The sequence below is a fragment of the Balaenoptera musculus genome, chromosome 17 (genome assembly GCF_009873245.2).
Source record: "Balaenoptera musculus isolate JJ_BM4_2016_0621 chromosome 17, mBalMus1.pri.v3, whole genome shotgun sequence".
Lineage (NCBI taxonomy): Eukaryota > Metazoa > Chordata > Mammalia > Artiodactyla > Balaenopteridae > Balaenoptera > Balaenoptera musculus.
The window spans coordinates 38,198,893-38,225,186 of record NC_045801.1 but is presented as its reverse complement, the minus strand read 5'-3'; the positions used below and the strand labels follow the sequence as shown (position 1 = coordinate 38,225,186).

Sequence of the window (26,294 nt, the reverse complement as noted above, 5' to 3'; positions counted from 1 at the left end):
TTAATTTGCATAAATTTTCTAGTTTAGCAAACTGGAGAGAAATCACCTTCATAGATTTCTTGTCATTTCATGTAGGTGGCTTTACTTGGCTTATAACAAGTCAGCCATTTGTTTCCATCAAATTAGGCGAGGTATTGGGCAGTTTACTGAAAAGAAAAACAATTAAGAAAGGAAAAAAAAGGGTGGGATGTTTGAGTTGATTGACTCATCTGATTTTCCCAAACAGATGCAGCTGAAGCATATACTATAAATTCAGTTTTCATTTTTAATACTCCTTATAAAGTCTTCAATATTTACCACTATTTTATAACTATCTTATAATTTGTATCCAATTACACAATTTACTATTTGTAAGGACTTAACACGGCAAGGACAAATGTTACTCCAGGCATTACCTGGGGCACAATGCCATTTTAAAAAGGAATAGAAGTTTCCAGAGATGACACACCTTCTGTCACTGCTGGCTGGAGCTAATGTGAGACTCATCAGGGCTCCTTCCCTTGCTGTGGTGACCACCAACGTTGCAGATGGTGGAGGCTCGGTCAGCGGGGTCCCTGGGTGTGAAGGACAGGAGCAGGGCACACGAGTGACAAATAACCTGGGTTATGTTAAGTCACTGAAGGTTTAGAGTTGTTATCACTGCATAATCTAGCCTGTCCTGACTAAGATACCTTCCTTGCCTGGAAAAGACAGAATCCAGGTCATCAGTTTTAAAAAAAGATAGAGATGAAATGTGTTGGGTGGCACAGTAACATTTATTTGTCTTTATGATTTAAACATAGTAATTAAACACACAAAAGAACAAATGCTGTCAAGATGGCCATATGTAGTTTAGGAAATGACTGGTCCCGGTTCAATCATGCAAATGATCATTCAGCTTAGAAATGAGTTTCTTTTTAATGGTTTTAATCTTTTTTTTTTTCAGTCCCCAAGGCTTGCACAGTTCAGTACAAATGTTTTTGCTATTTTGTTATGGTCAGGCACATGACGTTTACCAATTCCCAGGAAATAAGTGAAATCAACAAAAAAGTCTGTAACAGTTCAGCACATACTCACAGAAATAAATCTGATGAGCTTACTACAATTTGATACAGTTTAGCTATCAGACCTACACATGAAACATGAAACAATATTAACAATTACATTTGTCTTAAGGATTTATTTCTTTAAAAATATTTACCATACTTTTCTGTGCAAGGGTTCCACTGATTTCTTTGGTTTTAAACATTATAGCTCTGTATGACCTAAATATATATAGTCCTATTTGTACCAAACATCAAAAATTAAAAAATTAAAATTTCAGAAGGTAAAAATGGAATTATTGCTTCAGTATAAAAAATGCCTGGCCCATTTGTGTACTATTGCTATTATTGCTTTGCTTCTATTGGAAAACTATCCTGGAAATCAAGGAATGTAAGTAACCCCATAGCTCCCTGCTTACAGTATAATTTGGTTGTACATTATCATCTATTAATATGTCCCTACCTTCACAAAAGCTATCCTGATCTTGTCCTTAAAAAACAGAACAAAGTGAAATAGCATAAATAAATAAATTTACCTAAAGGGATACAATAAATAGGCTACTAAAAGAGAATAAAGAATATTGTAACATAAAGCCCTTCGGTGCTGTACAATTAAACAATAGCTTTGGATTTTCAAGGTTTCTAAACACAGCCTTCATTTTACAACACAGTTTTAGTGCCAGTATGCAGCTGACAGATGCAGAGAAGAATGCATTTCTGCTGTTTCCATCATTTAACAATGAAAACACAGTGGAAACAGTATTAAGTTCTGTCTTTTGGGGATTTACCTGGGTTTGTACCATCATCAGTTTTTGACGGTTGCCTGGTCATAGAGCACAAATTTTAGAGATTAAAAAAAAATCATAATATTCCTTCAATTCTTAGTGGTTTCTTGGTCTCCAGAATAGTCATAGAAACAAACAGAAAAGAAATTAGACTCAAAAGTTTTGCTGCCTTCTTTTCTTCGCATCCATTGCATCCAGAATGGGTTGTCTTTTCGCAGTGTATCTTTGACGAAGCTCTTCTATTTCTCGTTCCATCATGGGGTCCAGCGCTTTTAACCGCATCTGTAGTTCTTCTAAACTTAGATTTTTTAACTGGATATAGAAAAAAAAAGAAGATATTAAAATAGTAAAATTATCTATAATAGGTTAAAGTCTAATGAGTTTTAGCATGAATATTTCAACTCTTTACGTCATATTTGAAATATGGCTCAACAATTAAAACAGGAATTCCTTCCCTCAAGAACCAAGAAGCCACATCTTGCAAGAACCCCAAGTAATCTGCAACGAAACAATAAAAAACTCTGCTTTTAGGAAAAAACAAATGAGAAAAATAAGCTAATAAAATGTATCTGTTTTAAAAAAGGCAGAAAGACAAATCCACCATCGTCAACAAACAGACTTTCAGGATATGTTCTGGATATATTCACTCTACTCTCTCACGCCCTTGCCATCTATGGAGAGCTACGATAATCATAAACACTTGCAGAGATCACCCAAGAATGTGACAAGATTGAATACAGGTTAAATTAACCGTTATATTCTGCATTTTACCAAATGCTTAAATTTTAAGCACTTGGTTAACCAGAAAATTAAATTATCTAGAATACTTTTACCCCAAGCATTTTGATAAGACATGGTTTTAAATTTCTGATTCAAAATATCCCAAACCTGATACAAACAGTGCTGTGTAGGTTCTGACATGGGCTTGGCCAATTTGAAAATGAAATACCTGTCACGTGTTCACTGTATATGTTATAGTTTGACAGTAATGATATGATTTGACTAAATGATACAGTTTGACTATAATGATTTAGTTTGATTATGCTAGCTTCTGGGGGCACCACTGGCACATCCTTTACTGGTTTTCTGTGTAACAACAGAAGAGAGGCCTCATGTCCTGTGTGAATGGGGGATAAGATCTGTTCTACATAACAGGATCTGTGGCATCCGGAGCTTTACTGTATTTATTTACATGTCAAAACAGCAAGATATGGATTATCTCCAGAGAAACATTTTAGGGATATTGCCTCAGGGCCTATAGGATGCCCTGAAATATATAACCTAACACCTGGGCTTTTTATCTTATTAACATTTAAAAAAATCTAACACTCTGTCTCCTTCAGAAACTATTAAAGCAATGGTGGCAGACAGGTGATTTTTTAAAAGTCTGTTAAAGCAAAATGATCTACTATTTGCTATTACATACTCAGCATCTTGGTAGGTGTTGTAAGGGAAGCATAGAAGTACTAAACTATTTCCTTGCCTTAGAAACTTACAAATTAGTTTGAAGGGTAAGATTAGCAACTATACATATTTAGGGACTTATGCCAGACCCTATACAATTAAGCCCTATTGTATGTGGTACAGATTATAGTGACAGGTTCTTAACTCAAATCCGTGACTAAGCTTCTCATGTGAAAAATTCTGCATGTTCATGTGTACATTTTCCTGGGAAAAGCATCCATTGTTTTTTGTTTTTTTAAAAAACAGATTTCCAACAAAAAAGAGAGGAGCCTTGCTATAAATTTAATGGAGACATGATTCCCTTTAGGGAGCAGGGACTACGCTGGTCCTTGGAAACGGGGATACCTCAGGGCAGTGAGCGGGGCCCTGGGAGGAGGGCCTGCTGTGCTGAGGAGGAAGAACTAATAAGGACAGAAAACTAGACAGAAAACTAGGAGCTGGTGGGGTCCTAGAAGCCAGCCAAAGCCAGGTTTGGACTTCAGGGAGCCATGATCAACTTTGGAGCAGGAAATTACATGAGAGTAATCCAGACTCGGTTTTAATATGATAACACTTGCAGCTTGTATTTTGTTTTCAGAAGAGAACTGTCTTTGGTTACTTTATAAGCCAAGCCAGAAAACACTCTCATGACTTTACAGTCACATGGCAATCTTAACCAAGAGTAGCATTGTTCAGCTTGATCCTCCACCTTACTCATTATACCTGGCCCTAAGTGACCCTTGGTTCCCAAAATCAAATCCATTCTCAACTGAAAAAGGTTTGTCACCACTGAGGATACTGAAAAGAATGAGTCAGAGACTGAAGAAATGCAGAAGAGGAGTTCCAAGAATATAAGAATGACAGTGTTATGGGAGAGAAGGCATTGGCTCCCAGGATGATGACTCTGAAGGTGACTACCACTTGCTTTGGTGTATAAGAAGTTCTGGTATATATCTAAAATATGCCCTGTTATTTTTTAGTCAAACATCATTAAAAAAAAAAAGAACCCTAGCTTATTATATTATATACTATTATATACATGTATATAGAAAGCATAGTATTATATTATTACATACTTCATTAATTTTTTTTAACATCTTTATTGGAGTATAATTGCTTTACAATGGTGTGTTGGTTTCTGCTGTAATTAATTGTTTTTTAAAATAAATTTATTTATTTATTTATTTTTGGGTGTGTTGTTGCTGCACGTGGGCTTTCTCTAGTTTGCGGCGAGCGGGGGCTACTCTTCGTTGTGATGTGCGGGCTTCTCATTGCGGTGGCTTCTCTTGTTGCAGAGCACGGGCTCTAGGCGTACGGGCTTCAGTAGTTGTGGCACTTGGGCTCAGCAGTTGTGGCTTGCCAGATCTAGAGCACAGACTCAGTAGTTGTGGCGCACGGGCTTAGTTGCTCCAGGGCATGTGGGATCTTCCCGGACCAGGGCTCGAACCCGTGTCCCCTGCATTGGCAGGCGGATTCTTAACCACTGAGCCACCAGGGAAGTCCTGTAATTAATTTTTAATGGAAGTATTAATCTGTTATTTGATCACTATTGTTCAAATCACTGTGGGGATAAAGAATAAGCTAACAGGGAATCTTGAAACTTTCTGTGGTAGTGAGATGAAGGGCCAATAGAGACCACACACAGCCACGTATCACTGAGAAAGACAAGGCTGAGTGCCATCTACATAAGATCCAATTCCACTTTGTCTCTATTTTAGCCTATGTTATCTTTCTTATCTCTGAATTTCTATATAACATTCAAAATTTAAAGACCACCATTTAGTATTTGATTCTAGACTCATGGACTATTTTATAATTGATTTTTTATGCATGGGTTTCACGTCTACCCCCAGGTATTCCAAAAATATTTAAACTTTAGAGCTTGTATACATACCTAGAAACTATTAAACTATACTGCTAAATATGAAGACACAAAGGTGGGTAGATAAACAGGAATACAGAATAAATGACTCAAAGGAATGGGTTACACTATAATTAGGAGACATAACATCATACAAAGCAAACAATTTTTGCACTAAATATCTTATAAATATCTTATACTATCTTCCTGGGGCAAATTGCCAATAGTTTATAAATATTATACTAAAGGAATGGACTGAATTCAGAGAAAGAAGCTACTTAGAAGAAAAATTTTTCTTCTCTAATAGACTTTTATATTACCAATATGCAGAAGTTGTGAAAAACAGGTCTGTGATACTAGAGAACCATCAGCTGGCATTGTTAGGGAATTAGGTGTTCCAATAAGTAAATTCATGAAGTATCTAAATCTTAGTTCTTAAAGTGATAAAACTGTTTCAACCATTTTTAACAGAAAATCTTTATAAAGTATTTTACAGATTATGCTGCCTTCTAAAGCAGGACCTAAAACAACTTTTCCTTATGATGAATCATCATTATTAATATCTATGGCTAATCTATACCATGTATTAATTTCCTCTCTTCTTTTTGGCTTTTTATCTTCATTTGAGGGAAAGCTATGAGCTCCTTTCTTTGCCATCATTGAGTGGATATCCTTCTCTCTCTACTCCAAGTCTGTTCACTTACTGCAAACCAGAAGGGCAATTCAACAGTCCTATAAGGCATTAGACTAAATAAGAATAAACAGCTTCTGAGTGACAGCTTGAGGCTGCTTTAGGAAAGATAGAGCATGGCTTTAGTGCTGAAGCTTGTTATACCTGTTTTGTGTGTGTGTGTGTTGTGTGTGTGTGTTTAAAATTTAACTTCATATTTGTGGCTGTATAAGGTCGAGGTTACAGGAAATCTGACTTCGACTACATGAGATACATACATAGCTATGTTTTCTGGTGGGCCATCCGAGAACTTCAGAGGATTCATTTATTAAAACATTTATTGATATTTTCTACGGACCAAGCACTGTAGATGCAGAGATGAAGAGAACACTACCCCACAAAGAGCTTGCAATCTAGCTGGCAAGACAGGTCCATGCACAGCTAACTCACTAGTGGAGGAGAAAGCTGAGAAGTCGGGAAACAGGACAGGGGAGAAGGGTAACAGCGTGAGCAGAGACGTATAAGGCACACAAATGCCTGGCATCTTTCGAGATGTCAGCTGACTGCTGGGATGTAGGAAGGATCCATGGGGGAGGGGATTAGGAGAGGAAAGAGAGGAGAGGCCAGATGACTAAGGGCCTTAAGTGTGTTGCTACAAACTTTCTGTAGAAAAGAAAGAAATGCTTGATAATTTTGAGCATAATTGGCGCTCAAAACATGATCATATATGAATGAGCTTTAGAAAAATATCTCCAATAGCAGGTAGAGAAAATGGATTGCCAGGGGGGAAAAATGGAGGCAGGAAGACCTGTTAGCGGGTTCAACAGTCTACTCAGAGGATGAGTCTTGAACCAGGAAAATGGAAGTGGAGACTGAGAAGAAGAGAGGGATTGGAGAGTCTTGAAAATATCAATACAATTGATAGAGCTTTCTTTGTTCACTGACTGATTATGAAGGGCCAGAAAGAAGGAAGGGTTAAGGATGATTCTGGCTTCAAGCTGGGGTCATGGGGTAGAGACTGATACCATTAATAAGGTAGGGGAGTTAATGGCATCAAGGTAGAGATATCAGATATGGATTATAATTTGGGGTTTTGGAACTCAGGAGAAAGATTCAAGCTGAAGACACAGACTTAGGGAATCATCAGCATTTCGTTTATAACTGAAGCTCTTGATGAGGATAAGATTATCCAGGAAAAGAAGATTTTCTCCCTGATCTTACAATCTGCCTATGATATCCAACAGAAAATAACCCCCAAACCTTAACATTTGTGGTCAGAGGCTTTTCTTATTTTGTCAACAGAACAGAAATAGCCATATATTCCTAAATAACTCTAGATTAGGGTGTCATCTAGACTAAAAAAAAGTGAGGATGGGGCTTCCCTGGTGGCGCAGTGGTTAAGAATCCGCCTGCCAATGCAGGGGACACGGGTTCGAGCCCTGGTCTGGGAAGATCCCACATGCCACAGAGCAGCTGGGCCCGTGCGCCACAACTGCTGAGCCTGCGCGTCTGGAGCCTGTGCTCCGCAACAAGAGAGGCTGCGATAGTGAGAGGCCCGCGCACCGCGATGAGGAGTAGCCCCCGCTCGCCGCATCTAGAGAAAGCCCTCGCACAGAAACGAAGACCCAACACAGCCATAAATAAATTAATTAATTAATTAAAAAAAAAAAAAGTGAGGTTAACTGGTAAAAATTTTCACTTCTTATAAAAATGGGTATGATTTATAGATATGAACTTCTGGTTGAGTTTTGACTTCCAGTTAAGCCCTAATAACATATTTAGCACTCTGTGTTTCTGTAGCTATCAAGGCTCCCACAGGCATAAAAATGGTTTGGGGTGGGAAACATGGCAGAAGCAGCTTTTTCAATCTCTTGGGAAACAGTACGCTCGATGCCTTGGTAGTAAAATGATGCGCAAACCAGATAACAATTTATACAGACTCATAATGATAAAAATGACCCTATAGTACCATACAATCCACTACCACCCTTTTAAAATACTAATCAAATTAAAACAATTCTGAGAGCTAATAAGGATAATATCAGAAGAAAAAGTTGAGCTTCCTGAACTAATATCAATATTGCTGGTGATGAAAATTTCCTTCACTAAAATCAAGTTTCTTGAAAATATTTATAAAGAGCAAGATGGAAATCCCTTCAGAATTACGTTTATGGATTAACAGAGCTTGTGGTAAATCAACTTGAATTTACATTTTTTTTTTATATAGGAAAGAAATGTTACTTATGAACCCTCTTTCTACATGGAATACAAAGTAGCTGTATTATCATAACTATATGCCAGTTGACTAATTCCAAAATAAATGCAGAGTAAACTAGTGTTGTAGTATCAAGTCTTCTATATTTGTCAGGGTTTAGAATTTGGTTAAGTCAAATAAATAAAAGAATTTTAGAACGTGCATACATTGTGGTTTTTACTGTATACGAAAAATGTACAAAAATGAATAACTCATCTGGAAATGACTTTTATACGTTATAGGCTAATTCTATTTAACAAAATTTAGTTTTGAACTTAATGACAAAATTAACTTGCACAACTAACAATGATTCTTAAATCTTCAGGCCTTAACACAGTTAAAGAATGTTGTAGTTTGACAACCTTTACAAACATTGAGGACACATGACTTGGCTAAGTGACCAAATAAGCTGCCATGCAGTAAGAGGAAAAACTCGAATGCAGAGACAGAGCCCACAGCTGCTTCAAAAACAGAGTCACAGAAAAAGCGATGAGTTTTAGAACAATATTGTTTCATTACTTGAGAAACTTTTTTTTCTATTCATAAGAATGTTTGCTCTTCTTGGCCATTTGAAATGACAGATATCAGGGGGCAAGACATATTAATAAAAGCAGAGAATAAAATCAATTTCCATAAAAGGGTTTAAACGGAGATTGGGTATATTGAATCACAGGGGCCTGAGAGAAACACATTTTGAGGTCTGGGATTATTAAAAGTCATTGCACATGACTAAGTCATTTGTTTAGCAGAAACATGAACTATAAAGTTGGGTTGAGTTAAGCCTCACAGAATCTCACTGCAAAAGAGAACCTTAGAGATGATCTACTCTGACTTCCTTAGTTTAGGTGAGGAAATGAGAGCTAGCTTGCTCAAAGTTACCCTCCTGGTTAATGGCAGAAACATGACCCGACCCTTAGGTCAACGCTGTTTTTTATTGTACCAAGTCTGATATTCTTAATCTAGCACGGCCAGAGAGTTCAACAAGTTCAGTCACCACAGATTTGGAGTTGTGCTGCTAATAATAATTAGCAGCTTTTCAATACTTCTCATAGAGTTCAGAAATAATTCTAATTATTAGAAGTTTGAACTGTCAGAATTATCTATGGGTTGATTTAATCTTGTTTTCTATCTTAACTTCTCACATTACAGAGTTACTTATGCTACTGTTTTATGTAAGAGCTAGTAAGTGAGTTTTCAATCTGAATACCTATCTTGGGTTTTCTTTTTTTAAGGGATACTGAAAAATATAATATTTTTGGATCTTGATCTGTAATCTTCTTACCTCCTGGATTAAAATGTGATAATCTAGGACTGTTATTAACAAAATGAGCTGCTTATTCAAGCTGTCACTCATACACCAAACTGTACTAATTTTCAAACAAAATGTTGACTCCCATTAAAAAGTAGTTTTGACTTTTTCATTTAACTTATAAACAAGTATCCATCCACTCATCTATCTAATTATTATTCTTTAAAAATTTGGGGTTTTTCTTAGATTCTTTAACTTATTTTAAACTTTTTATAAGAGCTGGGAGATCCTAGTTTACTGGCCTGAAGCTTAAAGAAGATAGCTATTCTATCTTTTGCTGAACTTCTGCAGTTTATTTCATTTTAAAAGACTGCTGTATAGAAATGTCAAGTGCGGTATTTTCTATTCACTGTGGCCTTCATAGCTGAATACTTAAAAAACCATTTTCCCTTTCAGTTCAGGTTGAAGACCGAAGAAGTTTCTCAGCAGCACACCCCCAAATCTGTGGTGACTGAACCTGTTGAACTCTCTGGCCGTGCTAGATTAAGAATATCAGACTTGGTACAATAAAAAACAGCGTTGACCTAAGGGTTGGGTCATGTCTCTGCCATTAACCAGGAGGGTAACTTTGAGCAAGCTAGCTCTCATTTCCTCACCTAAACTAAGGAAGTCAGAGTAGATCATCTCTAAGGTTCTCTTTTGCAGTGAGATTCTGTGAGGCTTAACTCAACCCAACTTTATAGTTCATGTTTCTGCTAAACAAATGACTTAGTCATGTGCAATGACTTTTAATAATCCCAGATCTCAAAATGTGTTTCTCTCAGGCCCCTGTGATTCAATATACCCAATCTCCGTTTAAACCCTTTTATGGAAATTGATTTTATTCTCTGCTTTTATTAATATGTCTTGCCCCCTGATATCTGTCATTTCAAATGGCCAAGAAGAGCAAACATTCTTATGACTAGAGCAGGAAGAGCTGTCAGTAAAATTAAGTAAGAAGGAATTATTTTCCAAAACAATTTCATCTTAAAAGCTGTAAGGGGGGAACACTCAGATTTCTATATTATGTTGTTTTGTCAAAAATAGTCCTAATTACATGAGGGCTTTTTAAAAAGTCTTAATTTCAAAAAATAGCAGAAACAGGATCATGAAGTTTCAAAATGCTTAAATGTGATAACATTTCAAGACTTAATGTGTCTACGAGTTGCTGGTATAATCAGTCTGTCAAATGAGATAACCATCACAATGAAACAAATGGTCTTACATGTTAACGTTAACACATTTAGTCAAAGAGTCAATCAAAAAACCCTTGTATAAGGTTTGCTGTGTTTACTGGGAAAACAAACTCTTCCTAGCAACTGTTTAAATAAATCTCACAGATGCTACAGACCTTATTAGTGGCCTGTGATTAAAAAAATATGGACTGCTAATACTGTATCCTGACTCATCCATTTCCCCATCTGCTAGCAATTCTAACAATACGAACTAGCAACAGAATGGCTAACAACAATAATTTTCTATGGCAATTTTGATGCTGAATTGCCTACAGCATTTTGTAAGATTTACCAGTGCATGCCTCAAACTGTTTTGAGTTGTTTGTGGCCTGGAGTGACATACTCCTTTTCCCCCTAATACTCCACTTTAGCTCAAATTTTTACCGTGTTGAACAGAATCTGGTTTGGTTTTACAGAACACTATTCATGGAGGCTGCCACAGTCATTTTACTAACAATGAGACGGGAGACACACCAAAGTACTAGCAAAAGTCCAGTCAAGTCCACTGGTTAGTTCAGATATCTATGAACAGGTAAGGGGCCTTCTGCTAAGCAACAGGGATAATAGGTAGCACTTAAAAGTTAAAAAAAAAAAAATTAAAACATCAATACATTATGGAATTTCCTGATTTAATTTCTGGCACTGAGAAGAATACAATAAAAGAGTTCTCAAGTCAATGAACTTGGAAGCTTTCTTAAAGAAACCCTACATATACATTTAAAACTAATGAAGAGAGTGATAATTTCAGACTCTTGACACATTATAGAAGGAAGGCTGAATTCCTCACCGTACACGTTCTTAAAATCTACATTAACATTAAATCTACTGGCAGAGCCTTCTTCCTCAAATAGACACTATTTACCTATCTGGATGAAAGATTGTACATGTAGCCCTGTTCTGAGCTGAGTGGCCCCTGTCTATGGCTGAATGACTGAACGACTACAAAATATTCTGGGATTGTAACTGGAAACTGCATTAAGCGTCTGTTTAACCTCAGAGCATCTATGGTAAATTTAAGACATTTAGATTTTTTCATTCCCAAGGAAAAGGGAGAACATTGTTTCTTGTGGCTATCAATGGAGGAGAAGGGGAAAGTGCCGATTTTTGATCATTTACAAGGGGCCAGACACTATCCTAGGTCCTGTGCATTAAGTCATTTAATCCTAACAATCACTTTATGGGGTAGATATTACCAACTCCCTTTTATAGGTGAGGACATTCAGAGACCAAGTGACCCACCCTAGGTCCGATAGCTGGCGGTGCCTACACAGGCACTCAAAGACAACATCGAATCCACCCACATAAGTTTGGATTAGAGCCTAGTGAGAAAAATTTCTTAGGTCTCCCAAGAACTACAAAAGCACTTCAAAGGCCAATTATCAAATAAAACAGTTTTTTTATTAACAGATTGTTTATAGATTAAAAATAGGGAAACATTTAAAAAATCCCACCTTTCCTCCCAGATTGTACCTCGTGGAGTATTTTACTTAAAAGATATTAATGTATTTTAGCTATAATTGGCCTTATGAAATAAGTATGTATATGTTTATTAAGCATTCTTCTATTTAATCAGCTCTCTAGAAATATAAACACATTTCTGCATAGCCCTTTGGGATAGATGCCATAATTTTATCAATAAAAAGAGATATGCTGTGACAAAACTAACATGATGTCCACTTGACAAAGAAGCAAGACTGCCTGTGTCCATTCAGACTGTCCCATAGTTGGTTTGATGTGTTATTTTGCTTGGATCCAGCACTGAGCTACAAGCTGATGGGCGTTACTATAGTTATCTTGTCCTACAGAAATCTGAGCCACCCGTATAAAAAAAAAGAACGATGAAATTTCAGTTGCATTCCTCAATGGCAATTGAATACCCATTCCTTTTATGTTTTTCAGTTTCTAGTAAGTAGTTTTGCCTGCTAAAAATATCAGGAAAAACTTAATTCATGCATAACTCTGCTATACTGTAAGCAGCTAAAAAGTTCTAGGCCCAGAGCAACAAAATCTGAGTAACGCGAAACCAACTACTAATTAAATCTTTCCAGATCAATTAAGGGGCAGATGGAAAAGCTCTATTAGTTTTGATTCCTTATTTCGGTGATTCTGATTAACACTTTGAATATCTGTTTTTTTTTTACTGAATTGTTCTTAGTTTATTTATTTATTTAAAAATTTATTTTATTTATTTATTTTTGGCTGTGTTGGGTCTTCGTTGCTGCGCGCGGGCTTTCTCCAGTTGCGGCGAGCGGGGGCTACTCTTCGCTGTGGTTTGCAGGCTGCTCATTGGGGTGGCTTCTCTTGTTGCGGAGCAGGGGCTCTAGGCGCATGGGCTCAGTAGCTGTGGCTTTGCAGGCTCAGTAGTTGTGGCACAAGGGCTCAGTAGTTGTGGCTTGAAGGCTCTAGAGTGCAAGCTCTGTAGTTGTGACACATGGGCTTAGCTGCTCCGCGGCATGTGGGATCTTCCCGGACCAGGGCTCGAACCCGTGTCCCCTGCATTGGCAGGGGGATTCTTAACCACTGCACCATCAGGGAAGTCCCAGGTCACTTTTCATTATTGAAAGTCCAGACCAATTACAAACTTCAATCTTATATTAAATATAAATCTCATCCCTCCCCTCAGTACGGGCTTGCACAGAAAGACCAAGAGACTGGCGGGAAGGGATGTTATCTGCACCCAGAACCTTCTCCCCCACCTCTTTTCAATCTCAAGGTCTACTTCTTCTCTGGTGTTAGGAGCTGGGAAAGAGGGAAGGATCTTTTGACATAAATGGTTGCTTGTCAGCTGGGGAGACGTTTCCCTGGTCCTGCTCTGGCTTGATTCCTGGTGCTGGAGGGCAGAAGGGGTGTGTGTGGATTTCTGATGTGGTGGTCGGTATTACCCTGGTGCTCACCCCTCTTGAGGAGGGGCAGCTCCCTGGGTGGGGTATTTTCTCCTCTGGCCTGGAAACCCCCTCAGTAGCATTCTGACTTCTAATCACCTTTTTTAGAGCCACAGAGATTGCAGAGGTTCTTTTCTACACTCTCCAGGGGCCACCAGGACCTAAGGAAGGGGAGAGGTCCCCTAGTCTCTTCTTTCCTAGAACACTACACCGTGGTCCTTAGTAATTCTGCAGGCCTTGGCTCTGCCAACAGAAGTCTTTGGGAAAGAAGCAGACATCCATGTTAATAGACCCTCCAGACTCCCAGGAACTTGCTCACTGAACTCTGCTGTAGTGGCAGGCACATCAGTGGGTCTGCAAGTTCAACCAGCTTAGCAAGCAACTGGCTGGGACACCAGAGGCCAGTCTGCCTTTCCTGTAGGCACGCCGATCACTATGAATGGCTCTCTGGAAGTGCCCCCACCTCCACCTTTAATCTAAGCAAGAAGAGAGCTACCTTCTTCCCCTTCCACTAGATCGCCAGATTGTGAATCACATTAGGATAGGAACTTCTGCAAACAGCTGCATCCCCAGTGCCTAGAACACTGCCTGGAACATATCAGGTACCTAATAAATATATACTGAATGAATGAAAAATGGTGGGGCTCTTAGCAAACCCTGCAGGGAGGTGTCTGGTCTCAATCGTTGGTGGCCTTCTTTAGAATATGGGATACGTAGCGCCTGCTGTTTTCGGTTGTGGACAACAGAGCTCGTGTGTGGCAATAGGAAAAAGTCCCTTTCAACGCTGTGGTACATACCTGTTAACGCTAAAAAAAGAAAAAAAGTGTGTGTGGGATCAAGCAGGCGCACTTGCAACTGAAGAAAAGCAAAAAGAGTATCTGGGAAAACCAGAGATATTACCCAGCATATTTCATTTATTTCACTATAGGATAGGCCCATGCTCCATTACATGTTTATTCTGCGTGTCTGGTAATATATTTAATTTTGATTTCAACTCATTCTTCTCTTAGAAAAATGGCTTCTGTCAAAAAATTCTTCAAAATGATAATAAATACCATAGTTTACTCCTTTGGCAAACATGCATGGAATGAAGTGCTCTGGGAGGACATAATTCTTACTAATATCCCTGAGTGCATACAACCGTTTATACAATTTTCTGCTGCAGTGATACCACAATACTTATCCTGACAATTTAAATTATGTCTATCTTCATACCATAAAGATGCAAAATTTACTTTGCCCACCTATAGAAAGGGTTTTAAAATAAAATAGAGGTCAGCTGAAAACCACAAACCATGAAACTCAGACTGTATTACATGATTTTTTAAAACAGTGAAGCAACACCTACAAATGAACAGGATTCCTAATACTTTAGTTTTGAGGCATCTAAATCCGTAGTTCTTTTAAGACACCATAGAATAAGAATCATGGTCTGATAGCTACTTATGAAAACATGAACTCAAAATATGGTAAAAAGTTTTTTAAAAACTTAAAGAGTAACAATAAATTTTGATCACAGTGCCTCATCCTTAGTCGCCACATGAGCTTTAGAAAATAAAATTTACCAAAAAAGAAACATTTTAACATAATCATCAATTTTAGAATGGCATGATTTGTGACTGAAACAGTATTTTTAATTTCCCAAACAAAGGTACAGATTCAATTAAAAACCCACAAAGAAATTCAGGAATTTAAAAGGATAGGGGGAAGAAAAAAGGATAGGAAGGCTTCTGTGAAAATGTTAAAAAATAAAACCGCTGCCTACTTTAATAACAGTCTCGCGCAAACTTAAAAGCAAAACCACCAAGTGAATAAAACAGAAGCTGATAGCTTCTGCCCTTATCCTTTCATTAATAGTCGTTTTAATACATGTTCATAAGTGCTATTAACTTAAAGTAAAAGAAAATATAAAATAAGACTAAGTGAAAATAAAATTGGCTAATCATTATTATCTTTTAAATGTTTATTTACTTATTTATGGCTGCGTTGGGTCTTCGCTGCTGCACGTGGGCTTTCTCTAGCTGCAGTGAGCGGGGGCTACTCTTTGTTGCGGTGTGCGGGCTTCTCATTGCAGTGGCTTCTCTTGCTGCAGAGCATGGGATCTAGGCAAGCCGGCTTCAGTAGCTGCGGCACGTGGGCTCGGTAGTTGTGGCTCCTGGGCTCTACAGCGCAGGCTCAGTAGTTGTGGCACACGGGCTTAGCTGCTCCGTGGCATGTGGAATCTTCCCGGACCAGGGCTCAAACCCAGGTCCCCTGCCTGGGCAGGCAGCTTCTTAACCACTGCGCCACCAGGGAAGTCCCAAAATTGGCTAATTATTAGCTTAAATTTATCTTATGAAGGAGGCATCAACTTTCAAATGTAAATATAAATGCTTCAAACTTTCAACTTTCTGGTGTGGGGAGAGGACAGTAGCGTTTGTGAGTTACGTCATCATCTTAGACTGGACAACTAATATGTACAAATCACCGAAAATAAAGATGAGAAAGTAATATGCCAGTGTCATTTACAAACAAAATAGCTTAGAGTAAAAGTTTACTGCAAACTAAAAATTTCACACTTAGATGCCTATAGTAAATGAATTTTCCACAAAGTCTTTTTTAAAAAAATGAGAATGGCACCAAGTCAAATTTTTAAAAATTGTTTTTGTTATCAACTAATTTAACAGAGAACATGGCATCAAAATTAAATCTGTAATACCACCTTGTAAAATGAGCGTGCTCCCAAATGTTCCCAGAACTTTTCAGCGCTGAGCTGAACCAAGCTGCCACCTGTCTCAGATGCAACAAGACTTCTGGCTTGATCTTCCCTTGAGCCAAACACCTCTTTCTGAGTGGACTCACTACCAGGGTGGACACGGAAGCAGAGGCAGAGAACTGTGACTGAGGGGACTTCATGACGAATGGATAGTCTCACTTTGCATCTACTGGGAAGCCAGGAGACTGTGGTCACTAGTGGAAACTTGGGGATCAGAATTTGAGCTTTGGTTCGAATAGTATACATTAATATAATGTAGTTATGCTAGTAAATCTTTACATTTTATTTTTCAGTATGAAATTTCAGCTCAGTCTTAAAAACTCCAATTTTAATAAGGATAAAAGGAAAAATGCACCTTTAATTACTGACCAAATAAAAGACACACTGTTGGTTTACCTCCTGTGGAAAAGTAACAAAAAAGCTATGTGGCTGTTAAATTCAACGTGCTCATGAGGAACTTTCTACAAGATGTTGTTAGCGAGTGACTGACATATGCTGTTATTCAGAGTAGCTAATCCACTTGGATCATTATTCTGAAATTATTTGGTATTAACATACAGTATCATGTAGCTCCCAATCCTGAATAAATGACCTAACAGACTGAGTGACTAGTGCCTGGTACCAACAGATGCCAGAATCCTCCATGGCGTTCTTATACAAGAATATCATGAGTGAAATTTCCTTCGCCTTATTAGATTCAGAGTGGACGTGCAATACCAGAAAGCATGAAGCAGTTTTGAAAAATACTGCGCACAAAGGAATTACTTTCAAATGAACTCAAAAACTGCAGTCTGTTCTACACTACACTGCCCATTTCCAGATTCCCACAACATCCAGCCTGTTTTCAGTTACGAACATCCGCTTGAACAAACTTCTTCGTGCCATAGTTCTTTCAACTAAAGAGCACGGTCCTGTCACTGTTAGGCCCATCCCCAGGCCTGCTGCCAGCAGCCCCCGCATTTCTTCTACTCACTGGCAGCTGTGAGAAAAGGGCATGGGCCCGAGCCTGGCTATCCCCTCACAGGTGTGTCCACTGCCTCATCTCACCCGGACTCGCTGCCAGCCTTTGAAGCAGACCACTCTCACTCTCAGCCCGCCTGATACTCAGGACAGACAGCTGTGCTGAACCATGGTGGCCAAGGAGAGAGGACTCATATTGAGGCAGCTGCAGATTTTGCTAGCTATCTCCTCATTTTTCAATCACCAGAAATTTTGTCTTTCATTAGCCTTTAATGAGTATCATCCTGAATGATGCCACCTAGTAATAGAGAGGGCAGATTTCCCACTAGTCTGTTTTGCTAGACTGACAGCAGAAGTTTCCCCATCCCCTGCCAAATCTCTGCTCTCACTTAAAAAAAAAAAAAAAAAGGAAGATGCTGTTTATTGATTCTCAAGCAGTAGTGGGGTTTTAACCTCGCAGAGTGACCACATATTGAATAATTGGTAACTATTTTGTAAAACATCTTAAATCCCATTAAGAAATTAACATAGAATATCTGAGGCAAAGTAGCAAAAGCGGAAGCAGTAGGATGGAATAAAATTAAATCCTCCTAAATCAACTGAATTGTAACCAAAGTGACTTCTGAATGGGCGGGCCTCTTCTGGAAAGGGCAGGGGGTTAAGTGAAAAGCTTGATTGACTTCAAGAGTATAAAAGTTTATGGAAGATGGGAACAGGCTTTCAGCTCGATCCCTGGTCCATGAGAAGTAAGGAAGATGAACCACTATCAGATTAATGGTATTTGGAACTGAGAAAACATGATGCCACTGAGCTCCACATAGATGATTAGTGGTAGGTCCTGAACTCTCACAAGGGCAAGATAGAGCTCAGGCTCTAAGAAAGGGCTAGGTCACTGGCTATCCAGCACCCTCTAGTGGCCAGATTTGGCACCACAGATTTCTGCCTTCTAAGAGCAGAAACCTGCTTTCCCTCCCTTCCTTCCCTTCCTCCCTCCTTTCCTCTTTCCTTCCTTCCTTTCTCTCTCTTTCTTTCTCTCCCTCTCTCCCCCCCTTCCTTTCCTTTTCCTTTCCTTTCCTTCCTTCTTTCGAAGCACAGTATGTTTCAAAACCTTTTTTAGTTATGGAAGGAATCACCAGTACCACTGCTGGTCTACAGGTAGGTGGAAAACTACTTATTAGGTATAAATTTGACATCCAAAAAAGTAAGCTATTATAATGATTCAAAGAGAAAGTGTTCCTTTGAATGTATTTAAAATCCCATGGGTGAAGCTACTTAAATGGAAAGATGTGGTCAGTACTTAGCTATTTAAAATTTAATTCTTTACAGGTACTTACTTTACTAGAAATATTCTCTTATATATGGATTCATATTGCTGTAAATTTCATGTACATAATAGCTAACAAGGTTTTTGAGCACGTAGCCCTGGCAGACACTAAGTGTTATCTCATTTAATAGATAATAACCCTGTGACAAAGTGCTATTAATATACCACCATTTTTCAGAGTAAATTTTCAGAGGCACCAAGAGTTTAAACTTATGCAAGACGTTTAGCCACTAAAAGGTGTGACCAGGGTTTGAATCCAAGGCAACCTAATTTTGGAGCTGGCACTTTTAAACATTACACTACACAGAGATACATAGTTTATCAGCCATAATAAAAACTTCCCTCCTTCCTTAAGAAAGGAAGAGTTTCTTAAAGATTTTAAATTAGACTTAGATTAGCATAGAGACTTGAAGGTCAATGATGCTTATGCATCATTATGCCAGCCAAGAGTTCATTTCCTACAATGTTTATTCGTGTACACTTTACAGTTGAAGGGGAGTTTATAATTGGCCATGAGAGCCTGAGATCTAATATTTTTCAAATCATAATATATTTAAAAATACTTTATAATTTACAATGCATGTTTACATATATTATTATCAGATGAACCTCACAGTAACTATGAAATGGGACAGATAATTCTGCAAATAGGCATTGTTCTTACTTTACAGATACGATTAATAAGGTTTAGAATGATTAGGTAACTTCCTTAAGTAATACAATTTCCTCAAAATCTAAGATATCCCAAATGATTGAATGTACAATGAATTAGCCTAACTCTATAATCTTTATCCTCTGTTACACAGAAAATAAAAATGACAATTTTCATGGTAAACCAAAGAAAATTTTACTTACGCTAGACAATTTGGTTTCACTTTATTTCTGCTTTATCTACAATAAATAATTCAACAGTAATTACTATTGCTGAACTGGCAAAAATCCAAGAAAGGAGGAAATAAAAATCAGAAAGTAAAAAACCATAGAAAAAAAAAAAAACAGATATGAGTCATAAAATCCCCACTGAGTTGGGAGCAAAATGGTCCCAAAATTATGAGGTTAAGGTGAATGATTACATAAAGTACTTAGCACTTCAAAATTCTTTAATTTTGTAAAGTGCCTTCAAAAATTTGATACTTTTTTTCATAAGCCCTAAGAGATCACTGGGAAGCAAAATAGTCTCTACATGGCAGATCAAGAACATTTCACAGTACAAAAGTACTATGAAAGTAAGCTATTACTTTTGCTTAAAAGAAAATAGCTTGTGATTCTAATTATAATACAAAGCCCCAAATTCTTTTTTTGACTATAAAGCAATGCAGTTTAGAAACATTCCTGCTCACCCATCTTGCACAGCCCCTGTTCTAATGGAAGACACATGTCTCCCTCAGATCTAAGGTCAGATAGCCCTGGAGTGGTCTCAGAAACCTAACTACACGGTTAGCTTCCTTCTCTTCTGCTCCTTCAAACTCTCTTAGTCTTTAGCATCAAAACTGAATACTTTATAAATATATCCTATTTTAAACAAACCAAGAAAAACAGACCTGCCTTCAATTCCACCCACCCCTCCCGCTGTCACAATTTCATCCCTCTTCTCTGAAAAGTCAAACTTCTCAGAAGTGTGGAGAAAGTCTCTACTTTCTAAACTGGTAATCACACTTCAACTCACTCCATACTGCTCCCACCCCCATCACATTCTCCAAACTGCTCTTGTTAGGTCACCAAAGTCAAATGAATTCTTTTCATTTCTATCTTATTTGACCCCTCAAGCTGCACTTGACACTTTGTTCACTCCTTCCTTCTTATTCTTCAGATCCTAGCATTTAGCAGGTGCTTAACAAACGCTTGTTAAATAAACTAAGAGCCAGAAATAAAGCACAGGCATATTCCCATAGTCAAAAAGCTATAAAGTCTCATAAATCTCTAAAAATGCTTTTTTGGGGACCACAGTTCATTTTGATTCTGCTTAATTTTGAGGTGGAACTTTGTCTTGGTTAGGCACTGAAAAGCTTGAATTCTTAAGAATCAGTGTGTAATTTTTTAAAAGAGCTGACTACCAAGGACAAAATAATATAATTATTTTAGTAATATCTGCTAATAGTAGATATTAACAAGGGATGACTCATCATCATCCAGTCTGTAAATCATCAATAATACATTACTAATAAGAGCCATCTTACATTTCAAAAACCACCGTGGAAAATTCTATTTATCAATTTATCAGTGTTTATCATCACTATGACATATTTAAAGATAAATATGAAAACAATTCAATATTAATCATTAAAGATGTTACTGTGATAAAATTTCCTGAAATCAGAGTTCATCTGTTTATCCACATTCAACAAGCTAATAAAATGTCTTAATCAATGTAATAGCACAATTCTCAAGTCTTATTAGGAACCTCAATTCAAATGGTTAACATCTTAATGCTGGGTAGAGGCCAGAAGGTTGGTGGAGTCTCAAGAGTCACATACCTGAAAGGCCTGTGCTCAGGTTTGAGTATAACCTTGATCAAAAGCACCAAGAACAAGAGCCAGATGAAGAGGCAGAATGTAGAACACCCATTTGTATAGAAAAATAATGGGGGAAGAAGACTGTGACAGCAGAGATGGCCCCTCTTAGCTTCCCTCAAAGGCCTGATGTAGCACGATGTTCTATTCAGTGTAAAGTGAACTATCTAGGACTACAGGGGCTGTCTACATCTTAGATATATTTCAAGGCAAAAGTAGATATCCTGGGCAGAGAAAACATCAAGGTTTAACATTTAATTCAACATGTACTTAATGTAAGTTAAAAGTTTTTATTCAAAACAGTGGGAGAGAAAAGTTTCATGTTCCATATGTATTCAACATAATAGTGCCTTCTGTTTTTTCCAGATAATTTGTTAAAAGCAGAAGTATGGGGGTAAGGTGAAAATCATGCAGTGATTTTCTTACAGACATGAAGACTTGGGAACACCTTAGTCCAATGCAGAGAACTTCAATGCCCCACAATCTCTAATACTGGGCAAATTTGGGATTATACTGGTTCGGTGATGAAAGGTCCAAGGTAATTATCGGGACTAATCAGAATTACAAAGGACATTGACATGAGGTCATTGTAATCAAGTTATACTATATTTATCAGCAGTCTTAAATGGCTATGGGTAAATGTTCTGGTTGTGTGGCCCCCTTGTAACTAGGATTTTCATTCCAACAGAAAAGGGGAGAAAAAAAAAAATCGATTCCAGGTAGGAACAATATTGCCTCTATCTCTCTTTAATTTGAGAACTGACAACCATGTCACCGGCAAATGAACAAGGCAAATATAAATGCAGGAACAGATTTTAGTGTTGCAATAAAACAAAGCTTCCCAAAAAATATCAACGTGGCATTCTTAACGACATGATACTGCGCAAGTGATAATTATTCATAATTGATTTCATTTCAAAAATAACCACAGCCAAAATTACTTTTATAGTCTCCCTCTGAATTTTCCAAGTTCCCTAACGTCTATAAATCACTACATATTGCTACCACCCCGTATCCTTTAACTGCAGCTCCCAAGGTGCACCTCGATGCCCATGACTGAGAAGTGAGGGCTCGCATACTCCTCCTCTCCACAAATCCCACTCATGGGTTCCTCCCCAAGAGTCCACTGGCAGTTCATTCAGTACTTCCCGCCCCTGCTCTTCACCAGGAGGGACCACCCCGGCAGCTCTGGCTGCGGGACAGGCTTGGAAAAGGCTGGCCTGGCACAATCATTACACCAGTGGGAGTGGCCCTCATGAAGGAAAGGAAGGGATAGGGAAGAGAAAGGACACAGGAAGAAGGCTCTAGGAGTCGGTCCCGGGGCTCCTCGGCCTCGGCAATACTGATACTTTGGGCTGCGCAGCTCTTTGCTATGGAGGCCGTCCTGTGCATTGCAGGGGGTTTAGCAGCGTCCCTGGCTTCTACTCACGAGATGCCAGCAGCAGTTCCCCAGCTGCCAGGATCAAAAATGCCCAGACATTAACGAGTGGTCCCTGGAGGCAAATATCATCCCCGGTTGAGAATTAATGATCTACTCTGAGGGTATTGGACATAAAAAGGTGTAGGAAGAAAATCAGAAGGACCTGAAGGACTCCTGGGCTATGTGTGGAAGAAGCTAGTGCCTCTTAGTAACATGCTTCTCTCTCTTTGCATGTTATTCAATGGGATGGAAATTTTAGAATGGGCACAAGGATAAGGACACTGGAGGTCAGAGAAGTGAGAGCAATCTGTAGGGGAGAATCCCAACCTCAAATAATCTGCCCCTCACTGACAAGTTGATCGCCATGCTGTCTTCTGAAGAGTACTCAAAGTCTTTTTCTTAGGCCTCTAGCTTATAAAGCCCATCAGGAAGCAGAATAAGATTGAGATCTGGGGGTGAGGTAGGGGAAGGGATGGGGAGTTAAGAGGTGGAGAAGGGCTTACCATAGCTAACCTAAGCTTAAGGCAGGTCAAGTTTGCATTCTGAGCAGAGAGTAAAAGAACTGACACACTTAAGAGCGTTGCAGTGCAGCTTCTTAGCCAACTTGTTGTTCTGTTGTTCTGTTCAGGTTGTTCTGAAGATTATATGAGACCACAGACACAAAGGTGGGCACAGCTGGCCCCCTGCCCTCTGCCTCCCCGCCCTCTTGTCTCCCCTTCTTTTTAAGCTCTCTTTCCCTTTCAGTTCATGTTCATATGCCCACATCTGTGCCCAACTCCATCAACAGAGCTTTCCTCCATCTGCTCTTATATACTTTATTTCCTAGCTTCTGTCATCATCTTGTTCTGAGATTTTCCTCTCTCCCTGTGTTCCTGATGAGGTGGCAGTGGTACTTGTGGCTAAGTCCATCTAAATTCATTCCATTCATCTCTGGTGACAAAAGAGTACACGGGTGGCAATGGGCAGGATGCAGAAAAAAGGATGCCAGTTGTGAGGATGACAAGCTTCATCTTTATCACTGTTTCACCCTTGGCAGCTCTGATTGACTTCATCTGGGTGAAGACATGAAGGACTTTCTTTCTGTGTGACAGTGTAGGCATGTAGTTTAACAGGAAACTTGAAAGGCAGTTAAAGGATTAAAAAGCATATCAGGAGTTCAGCTTTGGCATGTCAGAGTAAGCCCCTAACAGACCAACTCTTTCACAAAGACCAACCTTAAACTGGGGGGAGAATAAAACATCAAAACAACAACAACGGCAACAATAAAATGAACTGCTGAAGGCTACGGAGAGTAAACAAAACACATTTTTCCCCTCGACAGTAAAACATTACAATGTCTGGGATACGATCTAAAATTACTTGACATATCAAGAGTCAGGAAAATGTGATCCACTCTCAAAGGAAAAGAAAATTAACAGAGACCAGCCTTTATTAGACCCAGATATAGAAACTGACAGGACTTTAAAGCAGCTATAATTATACTCAGTGAGGTAAGGGAGAAAATGCTCACAATGAATGAAAAAAATGGGAAATCTCAGCAGAGAAAAAGGAAATATAACAAAAAACCAAATGGAAATTTAGAACGGAAAAAATTCAATATCTGAAATAAAAGTTTACTGGATATGCTTAATAGCAGAAGAGAGATGACAAAAGTAGATGGAGATGACAAAAGATCTATTGGAAAAAGATCAATAGAAATTATCCAATCTGAAGAAGAGAGAAAAGATTGAGGAAAAAAATGAATAGAGTTTCGAGGACCTTTGGGATAATATCAAAAGGTCTAACAGGTTATTTGGAGTCCTAGAAGGTAGGGAATGCAAGAATGAGGGAAAAAAAAAATCTGAAGCAATAATAACCAAATACATTCCCAAATTTGGTAAAAGATATAACTTTACAGATTCAAGAAGCTCATGAACTGTAAAGAAAATTAAAAACATCAATCACAAAAATCAATGCCTAGGTTTGCTGAAAACCAAAAATAAAGAAAAAAGTCTTGCAAGTAGACAGGAAAAAAAAAGTACACATTATATACAGGGGATACATATGAATCCCCTGTATATAACATCATAGACTTCTCCTTAGAAAATACGGAGACCAGAAGACAAGTAGAACAACATTGTAAATGTTCTCAGGGAAAAAGTATACTTCACTTTAAATATAAAGGCAGAGATAGGTTAAAGTAAATGAACATAAAAAGATATAGCATGCAAACAGTAAACACAAGAAGGCTGGAGTGACTATATTAATATCAAGAGGAAATAAAGGCTATCACTTGACTAGCTGACAAAATATAATTTCAAAAAAAAAAACAACAAAGAAGGAACACTTACCAAGAACAAACAAAAAAGCTTCTTCAAATGCACGGTGGCACTGAATTCAAACTGCATCAGATAATCTAGAAGACAGGGTCTCTTTATAACAACCTTGACTGGCATACATCACAATTATTGCAGAGGTCACTAAGAGAGAAATCCAACCTTTGTATGCTCTCCACTACTGTCTCCTCACCCACACAATGAAACCCATCAGAAATAACAATAACCTGCTAAGTCAGAGATTCTCTATTTGGGGGGAAGATTCAGGCTATGCTCTTACATCACAATTGGCAGGGGGAAAAATACACACACAAGCACACACAAATAAAGCATATATGGCACAATGTTTATACTTGTTGAATCTAGGTGGTGAATGTGTGTTTACTGTACTATTTTCAGCTTTGAAAAAATTTCCACGATGAAAAAAATTTGGAGGAAAATGAGCCGGAAGAGCTTTATTCAAAATACCCTTCCCACTCTTTTCTTTTTACTTCAATATTTTCTAGTTGGCAGGAGGGGGATGTCAGAGTACCAGCTACATATTTTGAAAAAGAACCTCACATGATTTTGATATACATCAGCCACTGCAAGAAAACTCACATGGATAAACACTGTCAGAATTATGATTAAAAATTTCTATCGAGATTATAAAGTCTAGGAATGTTATCAAGTTCTTAAAATTCTAAGATAGCCATTTTTCATTCATTCAACAAATATTCCCTGAAAACCTATCATGTGACTGATGCAGTAGTGGACACACTGGGGGAGTCCTAGCCTCCATTCTAGTGACGAAGAGACAAGAAGCAAAAATATATGTTGTTGGGTGGTGGTAAGTGCTCGTTAAGAAAGAAAACCAAGTAGGGTAAGGGAATAGAGTGACTAGAAAGTGACCTGAACGAAGTGAGGGAATCTGTGAGAAGGGCAGTTCTGGCCGTGTCAGCCAAAGCACAGGCCTCAGGGAAGGAGTAAACTTGATTTGAAGAAAAACAAGACCAGCAGAGCTGAAGCAAAGTGAGCAAAAACAGTGTAGAAAATGAGGTCAGAGAGATGGCCGGGTACCAGAACATACATGGCATCAACAGAGCATAGTAAAGCCCTCAGATTTTATTCTGTGATGGAAAGGTCCTGGTGTGTTTGAGCAGGGGAGTGACAGAATTTGATCTACATTTAAAATGAATCAACCTGGCTCCAGAGTGGAGGACAGAATTGAGGGAGGCAAGAATGGAACCAGAGAGAATAGTCAGGAGGTCAATTGGTTGTTGCCAAAAATAACCCACCATGAGTGGAAAATACATAAAGAATTTTTAAAAACCATCCTGCCCCCTCAAAGGCAGGAAGATATATAAGGGTAGGGAGTACATACTTTATACTTATCAAATGCTAAGGTTCAACTACCAGTTTCTGTCGGCTGTGTAAGACAGAAAACATCATCTGTTGGTTAGAATACGTTTGGTACTTTTTAAATAATGGAATGAAGTTCTGATAATCAGGTTTCTCCTGTACTTGTCACCTAGTCCTTCCATTCTAAAAAAAAATTAAAGTCATTGAAGTGTAATATTTATTCAACTGA

The 26,294-nt window shown here is 38.3% G+C and overlaps 1 protein-coding gene across 3 annotated transcripts in view; it reads right to left on the bottom strand.

The window, feature by feature from the left end:
- Nucleotides 1-736: 736 nt before the first annotated feature.
- Nucleotides 737-26,294, bottom strand: part of STK3 (serine/threonine kinase 3) — a 314,394-nt gene continuing 288,836 nt past the window's right edge. For all 3 annotated transcript variants that reach the window (XM_036830681.1, XM_036830683.1, XM_036830682.1), the window contains one exon: nucleotides 737-2,119. In XM_036830681.1, the coding sequence (XP_036686576.1) occupies nucleotides 1,961-2,119 (159 nt within the window). In that variant the 3' untranslated portion in view covers nucleotides 737-1,960. The remainder of the gene's footprint in view (nucleotides 2,120-26,294) is intronic.